General features: G+C 44.9%; 1 protein-coding gene across 1 annotated transcript; it reads left to right on the forward strand.

Moving 5' to 3' along the window:
- The first annotated feature begins 1,044 nt into the window (after nucleotides 1-1,044).
- On the forward strand, nucleotides 1,045-8,801 carry Lgalsl (galectin like). Its single transcript, XM_031340813.1, has 5 exons — nucleotides 1,045-1,375; nucleotides 2,009-2,080; nucleotides 2,236-2,324; nucleotides 2,921-3,098; nucleotides 5,830-8,801. The coding sequence occupies exons 1-5, from the start codon at nucleotides 1,340-1,342 to the stop codon at nucleotides 5,971-5,973; spliced, it is 519 nt and encodes a 172-aa protein (XP_031196673.1). The 5' UTR covers nucleotides 1,045-1,339; the 3' UTR covers nucleotides 5,974-8,801.
- The last annotated feature ends 2,184 nt before the right edge of the window (nucleotides 8,802-10,985 follow it).

Genomic DNA, 10,985 nt, shown 5'->3' on the forward strand with positions numbered 1-10,985 from the left:
CTTATAATTGCCCGATATCTTAGAATAATTAATAGGTGTGATTTTTTTTCAAGCTCAGCCTGGTAAACAAGAGCAAAATGGGAGCCGCAATGACACCCCTTCAGCCTCCAAGTCTGAGAACCACTTCCACAAAGGCTCCGACTACGGATTACAGGCATGCTCAGGTAATTCTCCCTGGGCCACGGAGATTACCATGATTAGCACTGGTCCATAAGGGGACACAAAAGCTGCAGAGATGCCAGGTCCCACACAGGGCCCCTCTGGGGCTGGAGCAGCTCCTCTGAGCTCCTTGCTTATTAATGTGGTGATTCACACAGTGCACTGGGCAAGCCGAGTATGTCACCTAGTAGAGGGTATGTTGATACAGCCTTATCTGAGAAGTTACATAATTATGCTAGTGTCAGGATACCATTAAAGGAGTCTGAACCTTAGAGTGAAAGAAGAGTGTATTCCCTGGGAAGTATTACACAAAGAATGGCGGGAGGCTCCATAACCCCAAACTAAGCAAGTGAAGTAAAATAGCTAAGGACAGAGGTTGTGTCCAGTTCATGATGCGGTTGGCCAGGCACCTGCTGAAGAATGCTTCCGGGAACCCCCCCCACACACACACACACACATTCGTGCCTGCGCTTCCCTGGGAAGAGAGGGTTGGTCAGCACAGTGCTCAAGCAAACTGCCCCCCTAGAGTCCTGGCTGCTTCTTCATTTAGGGTTAAATGTATTCTTCTACGAGCCTTGGACCTCCATTCTCCTTCTCCTCCAGTGAAACTGTCTTTCCTCCCACTAGGTTGGAATTCTCTGAAAGAAGCCATACCGGGTCTTCCTCTTTGGAGACCTCCACCTTCTCTCGACCTCACTCCTGATCCACCCCAACAGTCCCCCAGGATGCGGAAGGAGGTGAGTGAGTGGGCCACCGGCCAGGAGTGTCCCCAGCACCTGTCACCTGGCCCACCTGGGCCCTCCCTTCACCCCCTTTTCCCCAGCCCCACCCACCTTCCCGCCGACAGGCCACCGCCCTCCCCGGCCTCCAGCCATGGTCCAATGGCCGTAAGGCAGGGCACGCTGAGCAAGCCGCGGCGCCCGGGCCGCGTCCCCGCCCTGTTCCCGGTTCTCGGTTCCCGAGCCGAGCCCTGCCGCCTTTAAATGCCACCCCAGGCCGACGCACTGCGGCCCTCGCCACCGTCATCCCCTCGCCGCCGCGACCTCCGCGCCAACCGCCTCCCCTCCCCCTCCTGGGCCCGCGGCCGCGCCAGCCTGGGGCGTGCGCGCGCGCCCGTGTGTGCGCGCGCCCGGCTCGGACCCGCGCCCGCCGCCGCGTCCCCGGCGCTCGCTGCAGGAACATGGCGGGGTCGGTGGCCGACAGCGACGCCGTGGTGGTGAGTGCAGCGGCCGCCCGCGAGGCGGGTAGCTCAGAGGACCCGGGCGAGGGCTGCGGACCGGCGGCGCCGCGGGAAGCGCGGTACCTGTCAGCCGCCGGGGGGTGGGAGCTCGGGGGCCCCAGGCGCGGAGCAGGAGGGCGCCGGCCAGGTGCGCGCCGGGCGCGTGTGCGTGCACGTGGGTTAGTGGGGCCGCAGCCCCGGCGTCCGGGATTCCCCCCTTTGGAAACGGTCCCGCGCCGGGGGCTCCGGAGAGAAGCGGAGCGCTGTCGCTGCACTCCAGCCACGTCCCCGAGGACAGGCCCGGGGCAGAGACTCCGGGAGCGGTTGTGCTTGGAGAGGGGCCTGCCACCCACCTACGTGGGCTTTGCTTCCCCGGTGAGCCGCGACCTTGAATTTGATCCGGTCTCAAGAGCCTGGGGGGATCATCAAAGGCTTAGACCGGGTGGAAAGGCCGGGTTTTGTTTCGCGGTTATTTAATGGGCTATAAAGAGGCATCGTATGTAGACACTGCCTATGTGTCTGTGGAGGGCTGCTGGATCCTGAGAGATTTGTGTTGATTCCTCATTCTTCCATTCACTCCCTAATAAACAAGGGTCCGTGGAAAGCCAATCTGTGTGCTTCTATTTTTAGAAACTTGATGATGGGCACTTAAACAACTCCCTGAGTTCTCCAGTTCAAGCCGACGTGTACTTCCCACGACTGGTAAATCAATGTGCTCCGTGTCTCTGCCTTTATCCTTTTCCCCTCTGGTGCATTTAATTGCTTTCTGATGGGTCAGGTTCTCAGGGCCAGGGCCGAGGGCTTGGCTCTTCTCTAACAGCCTGTAAACTTCCTGTTTTTCCCCTCCTCCTTTGCAGATAGTCCCATTTTGTGGGCACATTAAAGGTGGCATGAGACCAGGCAAGAAGGTATTAGTGATGGGCATCGTAGATCTCAACCCCGAAAGGTAAGGATAAAGCCCTGTCGTTGCTGAGCCGTAGGGCTGCCTCCTCCTCTTCCTCTACTTGTAGACAGTGTCGCTAGTTAGGAGTGCCAAGAAAGTACCATGTTCCCATGAAAAGAATGTGTATGAATCCTAGCCATCATCTCTCTAGATAGCTATTTATATCAGCGATGATAAAAATAGGCCTACAGTTAATCTTTGACCCTTGAGAAGGCCAAAAGACTTCTTTTTTATGGTTTTGAAACACTGTAATCGTAACCAAACCTGTTAGAATAAATAAGAACCAAACTTACAAGATGTTTCCCTTGTCAATTTCTGTGGCTGTTTTTGAGACCTCTGAGATGGATTAAGGCATGGGTGGCCTGGAGCATTTAAAGTCTTCAGTTGCATTATTTTCAGTTCCAACTGGAGTTTTCACCAGAGCCTGCTTTTAGGTAACAAAATCTATTGGTTTGAGTGTAATTCTTCTTCTCTGTGTTTAAACTCTTTGTAAACAGTAGCAGCCCATTAAAAGCCGATGAACCCACTGGAGGAGGAACTGGGTCAAGTTAAAATGTTACATCTAACTCTCGGCTAAGTGACACTGTTTTCTTTTTTAGTTTTGCCATCAGCTTGACCTGTGGTGACTCTGAAGATCCTCCTGCCGATGTGGCAATTGAACTCAAAGCTGTGTTCACAGACCGGCAGCTCCTCAGAAACTCTTGTATATCAGGAGAAAGAGGTGAAGAGCAGTCGGCAATCCCTTACTTTCCATTCATCCCAGACCAGCCGTTCAGGGTAGGTACCTTGAGTGCCTGATGCAGTGTTGGCAGGGCCCGGGCTTACTCTGTATTTACTGTGTGCCAAGAGCTCTTTAAGAATTTTTTCATGTCCAAGAAACTTGTTGTCTGGAACTTGTCTCCCGACAGTGAAAAAAGAATAAAAAACAACGGAAGAGATCTGTTTGCTGATAGCCGTTAATGCTTGCCATAGTAGCTCTTGATTCTCTTCAGCCCATATGTTTAGTTAATAGATGCATATATGCATACCTAAGTGCTGAGTACTTAACCTTAATTCTACTTAGCCACTGAGGTCGTAATTACTTGTTAACTTTTAGGGTGGTACTGAGGATTGAACCCAAGACCTTATGCACATTAGGGTAAGGTTTCTACAACTTAGCTACACTCCCAATACTCTTTTTGATTTCTGTTTTGAAACAGGATCTCACTAAATTCCCAGGCTGGCCTTGAACTTGTAATCCTCCTGGCTCAGTTTACAGAGTAGCTTAGATTACAGGCCTGTGCCATCAGGTCAAGCTGGAAGTATTAATCTAGTAATAATTTTCCGTGTAATTCCCAATATAGTGTTAGGCATATAAATAACCTACCCCCGAGTATCTGATTGATTATTAAATATTAATAAGTACCGAGAATTTTCATGTTTTTTGCCCTTAAGTAGCTCAAAACCTTATTAGTTATGGATTTAAAACAATTTAGTGGTTATCATTTCATTTTCTCTTGTTCTTTTTGCTAATGAGTCCATATTTGTATATTTATTTTCCCGTGTGGATTAATTAGGCTTGTCTGTTTCATGGTCATAAACTGTGTGGCTGACAAATTTCTTCCCTTGGGCTTGGGTAATATCGGTTTGCTCCCAGTCTCTAGTAAGCAGGAAACAACCCAATTTGCCATCTCATCAGGCAGCAGCAGCATTACCTTTCTTTGCAGGACAAATAAGAGATGCAAGTCAGTAATATAAAAAAAAATTAAAAAAAAAAAAAAAAAAAGACTTGCATGCAGGTCAGGCCTGGTGATGAGGCTACTGTCTGCATGAATCTTACCATACATCACAATAACGGCACCTTGGTTAAAAGCTCCCTCTGTGCTACATATAGACCAGAGTAAACAAAACTGCTCTTAAACACCTTGCACTTCATGTGGGCCTTCTCAGGGCCTGTGACTGTTTCTCTTAGAGTCTAGAACAAAACGAAAATCTATAACTCTTTTGCATCAGTAAAAGAAATGAGATTGTTCTCCTTAGAACCATAATCTAGGAAGTTACCCCTTACCTTAGCCCCTCCTTTAGAATGGTAAGCCCTTGTGGGCTCTTCTTGCTATGCCAGGTTCTTAAATGGTAAGCCATGTGTACGAGCACACACACTTGAGCACTTGCAGACTGGAAGGCACTTCAGGTGTCATCCTTAGGAACACCACCATCTACCTCCTTTGAAACAGCGTCTCTCATTGGCCTGGATCTCACTGATGAAGCTAAACTGGGCCGACCAGTGAGCCCAAATCCCCACCGCTCCACTGCTGGTATTACAGGTGCATTCAAGGACCTGGCATTTTTGTGGGAGTTTAGAGAATTATACTTGGGTCTTCTTACTTGCCAGTCAAGTATTTCCTCAAAGAGCTATCTCAGATGGTAAATCCTTATGCCTAATTCATGATTGGGAACTTCTGACTGGAAGGATTACATTGCTTCCCAGCAACAAAAAAATGGAGTGAAATAAGCTGGGTGATGGCTCCTGCCTTTAATCCCAGCAGTCAGGAGGCAGGGGTGGGTAGATCTCTATGAGTTCAAGGCCAGCCTGGTCTACAGTGTAAGTTTGAGGACTACCAGCGCTACATAGAGAAACCTGTCTCAAAAAAAGAGAAATAAACATTTATAAAAATGGAGTGCATAGAGCTTCTTGGTGGTATATTTAAAGCAGTGATGTGAATTAAATGTGACTAATATCACATATGGAGTCTTTGGTGGCTAGGAGGTGGTGGCTCATGTCTTTGCTTCCAGCACTTGGGAGGCAGAGGCAGGAGGATCTCTGTGAATTTGAGGCCAGCCTGGTATACAGAGTGAGTTCCAGAACAGCCAGAGCTATATGAAGAAGCCCTGTCTCAACAAATAAACAAACAAATTTAAAACAAACAAACAAAATCCCAGCAAGCCTCTTTGGTGAATTATGGAAAGGGAGAGGAAAAGGTTCACCACTAGAGTCACTGTTTGTTTGCTTTAACAAAGCCTTGTTAATTACACATTCTTGGTCCAATGGTAATTACTGTGTAATCTCCCCTAGTGTTTACCATGATTGTCTAGACTATTATTAGATGTTACTAATGGCTACCAGTCATGCATCAGGAGAGACCCCCCTGTAGGAAGGATGGATCGTTTGGCTTCAAGTGCCCTGTAAACAGATTGGTGCTTCTTCACACCTTGGAGTACGGAGGAACTGTGTGTTCCAAAATTTTCACTGGTATGGAGCGGTGATTCTCAAAGTGAGTTCCCTGCTCCGGCCTTAGCACAGGGGAGGGTGCAGATTTTTAGACTGTGCTGTGGACCTCCTGAATTGAGAGCTGGGGGAGTGGAACTCAGCAGCCTGTACCCTAGCCTCCAGCAATTTGTGATGTTTGAGATTTACTGTGGGCATTGCTTTTCTTCTCCACCATGAAGTGTGGTTATGTTGTTGGTTTTTTCCCTCCCTCCAGCAGGGTTCATCCAAAATTATACATTGTTATTATTTTATCTCTTCTAGGTAGAGATTCTGTGCGAGCACCCACGCTTCAGAGTGTTTGTGGATGGACACCAACTTTTTGATTTTTATCATCGTATTCAAACATTATCTGCAATTGACACCATAAAGATCAATGGGGACCTCCAGATCACCAAACTTGGCTGATGTTTAAAGCACTTTCTATTTCAAATATGATCGATCAGGTGCCACAACTACATGTCTGAAAGAAGTGTCTTAGCCAGATCTGGAAACTTAAAAAGAAAACAAAAACAAAGACAGACGTCACTGTCTCTTTCTGTGCAGTTTAAGTCCAGAATGACAACTTCATCTGTGGTTTGCCCAGAAGAGGAAAGCTCGCAAGAAAGACACCGAGCCATTATGCCCAGAACAAAGTAATACATTTATGCTGGATTTTATTCAGACTAAACTAAAATGGATTTGTGATGATTTGTGATTTGGTAGCAATTACTCATCATTTCAAAGCAAGGTGATATTTAGAAACAAAAGTGCTAAAGACCTTAAAAACAACAACGGTACATCAAATCGATGCATTTCTGCACTGACGTAGAATTGCGTAGCACAACCGACATTTTAGTCAGGGTAAAATTACATAGAATGTAGATTGTGCAAAGTTTGGTTCTTATGTTTTCTTGGGGGTTGTTTTGTTTTTTGGTTTTGTTTTGGTTTTTGGCACAGTATCATGTTAACTTGGATTTTTAAGCGTTCTCAATTAATTTATTTATATTTAGTATATGTATTAATGTATCAGAGAATGAGCAATGTCTACAAATTATGAACTTAGGTCTGAGGGGGAAATTTATGTATTACAAGCATAAAATAAGTGGATTTTTTACCTTGAAGAACTTGAGCATATTCTCCTTACCCCTCAACCTTGGCTTCTTAACATAAATTGCTATAAATGCTTTTGGGGACATTTTTGCAATACTTCGATAAAACTCTAAAGTTCTTGTCGATGATGTGAACTTTTGTTTGCATTGCTTTTTCTCCTTCCTGTGAATTAGCACAGTATTGGCTTCCTTAAGGCTAACTACTCCTTAGATTTACATAATAATAGCTCATTATGTTGTTACTAAATTAATGGAAAGCATATAAGAGGTTGATTGCATAGACAGCTTTTAAAATAGCTATATATCAGTTTTTAATAGTATGCTATGAAAATGATTCCAGAATGCAGTGTAAAGCAGAAGCAAGTTGCCTCAAATTACTTACTGAGAAATAATTTGTATCAACCTTGGCTGTTAGCTCATTGTATAATTTTTCTTCTGAGACCCCCAGCATCCCTGAGCAATGCCTTTGGAGCTTCTGAGTAGACAGTGCTGCCTCCCTGGTGGATAAGATGGGATCCAGTTAGGTCATCTGAAAGATTAAGTCCCAGGATTTCAGGTCTTTTAGTCCAGCCAATAGTGATCATGCTTCCAGGGATGCTGCTTCCCTGTGCTTACAGAACTACCAATAGGCAAGGCTATTATCATCTGCAAGGCTAGGGATGCTTGGCATTTCCTACACTGCATTGGTCCTAGAGGAAGGGCCGTTGGCATTGCTTTGGGCAGGTAGAAGAAGGGGATGCTGGGTGGGGTGTATTTATATATAATTTAGGTTTTGTTTGTACAGTGTATGTGTCTTATTAGGGCATCTCCTCATCCTTCTTTGCTTTTAAGGTTTTTTACACAACATGCAGAGGCACTGAAGTGGCCATGTCATCTTCATGTGTCAAGAATGTAGACAGTGTTTCAGAACCAAAGTCTAAGATAAACAAAGCAAACTAAAATAAGGAATTTTTATAGATGATATATTTGGATTCTTCTCAACTTTGAAACTGTTTAGCACAGTTCCATGATGTTATATACAAAGACTTGTCCACCAAACAGCTGCATCTTAAAAAGCTTTGTGTTCTAGCTGGCTTCTCAACCGCAGTCAGCCATAAGAGCTGTTTTGTAGCTCCGGGTGTTTTTTTTTTTTAAGCCTGTAAGCAATTTCTCATGGGTTGAGAAGCCACTTTAGAGGAGTGTCTGTCAAGAGACTTAGAACACACCCCGAAAAACATTTGTAAGATTTAGATTCGATTCACGCAGTAATCATCCCCCCAGGACGGATCTTCTGAGTGGGCAAGCATGTGTAATTCAGCAGATGCTTGGGGAATGAGGCGGATGAGAGATTAGAAGCAACTTTTCTCTCCACCTGTCAGCTAACTCATAAGCAGCCAATCCCTTGGGCTGCTTGGTATGGAAAAGCAGTATTAAACTCCCAGATCAGCCACCTGAGAGCCATCTAAGTGGTACGTTGAGTTGATTTTGGACTAGTTAAAAAAATAGGAGCCACAGCCCAACTCACTGTCCAAATGGCTAGCTAGAAACTAGGACAAGTTCACACTCTCCTCAGCCTGAGAGGTCTAATGTGGGAAATTCAGGATGGAAAGTGCAATTTAAAGCTTCATGGGGAAAGTATTTGCATACACAAGGAGTTATATCCACCCAGAGCCCTAGTTTTGCAATAACCAAAACCAAGGGATAACAATCAGGCTCTGGGGAAATAAGCAGGCTTTAGACAATCTGCAGCAAAAGTGGAGTAAATGTGTCTATCTATCAAGTTAACAGAATGACTTCTACTTCCTGGGCTATCCCAGAATTGTCTTAAAATTATTATTTTTTTTAAATTTTGAAGCCCAGTTTCAAATCTTGCCAACTTCTCTAAAACTCCCTAAGAGATCACTCTTAGAGTCGATGATGCGTTAAGTGGCAAATCCATGTGCATTAAGAGAAAAATATCCAAAAAAGGATCAAGCCCTATTGCCTTGAGAAAACAGCTTTGGCATTTTCTGGCATTAATGTAAAGATAATGTTCCTATGATGACATATTTTCAAAGAAACACTTTCTTATTTACTGCGTGGTGTAAACTGTTGTTAAATGTGTTGTTACATTATGTCACTGCTGAAAGTTATTTGCACTATAATAAAGGAATTTTCTACAAGATAGCTTCTGGGCTATTACATGCTGCATTTGGCGCTAGATACAATGTATTTACCATAGACCATGTGCTTAATAGTGGTCCCTTTATCTCACATGCTACAAGACCACCTCTGCCTGGGTTTCCCATATTGATAAAGGCAAGAAAAATGTCTCAGAGGCCTCAGAGACCCAATGAGCATATGTTGTGGATGTCTAAGCTCTGTTTTAATAAAATATAAACTACGCTATTCTGCATGCACTGACCTTGCTATTTGATGCACAGTTCTATGAGGTTGATGCATAGATTTAGTGTGTAACTGTTTAAATCAGGACACAGTTATTGTTTCATGCTTCCAGAGTCCCTTATATATAAATGTCTCCAACTTCTAACTTAGGTCAGGCAGCCACTGATCTTTTTCCCCTGCTGTAGCTTGTAAATGACAGAATCATATAACATTCACCCCATAATGTCTTAGAGTTGGCTTCTTTGAATTGCAAGTGTGTAGCTACATTTGTACTACTTCAACCATTTCCCCTTACATTACTGAGCAGTATTCCACTATAAGGGTATACTACACAGTGGCATACTTTTCTTTTTCCACTCTGCTTTAGGCAGTCGATCGTCCTACCTCCTCTTTCCCCCTCCCACCACCGCTGTCTAGGTGTCCCTATGTAGTTCAAGCTATCCTCAAAATTGCAGTCTTGCCTCCACATCTTAGACCAACTTCAAGTTCTGTTTTTTTTTTGTTTGTTTTTTTTTTGTTTTTTTTTTTTTGGTTTTTTGAGACAGGGTTTCTCTGTGTAGCCCTGGCTGTCCTGGAACTCACTCTGTAGACCAGGCTGGCCTCAAACTCAGAAATCCACCTGCCTCTGCCTCCCAAGTGCTGGGATTAAAGGCGTGCGCCACCACCGCCCGGCTAACTTCAAGTTCTTTGGCCTCGGCATACCAAGTGGAAGGACAATGGGTTCTTAACTTATCTTTAAATACAGGTTTTGTACAGAACATACCCAACAGCAAGGCTTTTTGTGTTCTTTCCTGCGGTTTGATTGATTAGGGAATAAATTCGATCCCGTGGTTATTCAGCCTTTGAGTAAAACTGGATAGCTTATAGAAGCAATCCTAGCTTCAGTTGCCAACACAATGACAGACTCACATACTGAATCTAGGGTCTTGTGCCTAACTAATTTCAGGAATTCCTTCCTTCCTTGTTGGCATATCTGTTTTATTATTTTATTGTGTTCTTATATATCTCATCCTTCAGCCTTTCTCCACCCTAATCCCTTCTAGCCCCCTAACTCCAGAGAGGAGAGAGATAAGGGTAGAAAAAAAGGGGATGCAGACTACTTTAGTCCACTTCCTGCTGAGGATAGCCAGTGTCTTGGGGCCAGGTCAGTCTTTGTCCTCAGAAGATCATCAGTCCAGCAAACAGCAATAAGCAGCCAAGGAGTAATGGAAATGGGGGAAGCTGCCTCCTCCTGCCCCTCTCAGGAGCTGCCATTTATTCCCAGAGTCCCCAGAATTGAACTGTCTGCTACTGGCAGACAGTTTTGCCACTGGCAGGATTCACATCCCTCCTAGAGTATGTGACAATCACAGTTAATGGCTGTGGACAAACTGAAGCAGCCTACATCCCACACCTGGGATTAAAACAAAAACATATTCACATGACATAATCTGGGTTTCTTAAGGAACCAATTGTCAGTACACTTTACTTTTTAAGAGGATAGAACTGTGAGGTTTGCTACTTGCTCTGTCTTGTCTTCTGCAGTCCAGGCAGAAAGAGGCTTTCTAAGGTGAGAGAGTTAGCTGAGGCTGCCAGGCAGAGACAATGAGCTTCCCTCCCCGCCCCCGCCCCCCAGCCAGTCTAGAAATGTCCTTGGGGGATAGGACATTTTGCCAGTTTTGTGAGGCAAGCTAAATTAGATGGTCTAACAGAGATCAGTAATTAGAGCCTCCAAAGGCTCCAACCACTTAGGGCTGTCATTCATTCAACAGGTGTTTGTTGAGCTGCGTCAATTGCTGTTCTAGTCACTTAGATCCTCAGTGAGTAAAAAAGCCCCACGTGGTTTTAAATTTCAATGTGTATAGTCACCCGGGATGTCTATCCTTACCTCCAGGAAATTGTATCTGTGAATCTAATAATGCCCCCGGAGTTTGTATTTTCAAGAGAAATCTCTTACAGGTAGGTGGTCTTAGATCCCGGATGAAG

The sequence above is a fragment of the Mastomys coucha genome, unplaced genomic scaffold, assembly GCF_008632895.1.
Source record: "Mastomys coucha isolate ucsf_1 unplaced genomic scaffold, UCSF_Mcou_1 pScaffold22, whole genome shotgun sequence".
In the NCBI taxonomy this organism is placed as follows: Eukaryota; Metazoa; Chordata; class Mammalia; order Rodentia; family Muridae; genus Mastomys; species Mastomys coucha.

Coding starts and splice junctions, on each gene's coding strand:
- Lgalsl (XM_031340813.1), top strand. CDS start 1,340: ATGGCGGGGTCGGTGGCCGACAGCGACGCCGTGGTG. Junction 2,081..2,235: donor ACGTGTACTTCCCACGACTG/GTAAATCAATGT, acceptor CCTCCTTTGCAG/ATAGTCCCATTTTGTGGGCA. Junction 2,325..2,920: donor GTAGATCTCAACCCCGAAAG/GTAAGGATAAAG, acceptor TTTCTTTTTTAG/TTTTGCCATCAGCTTGACCT.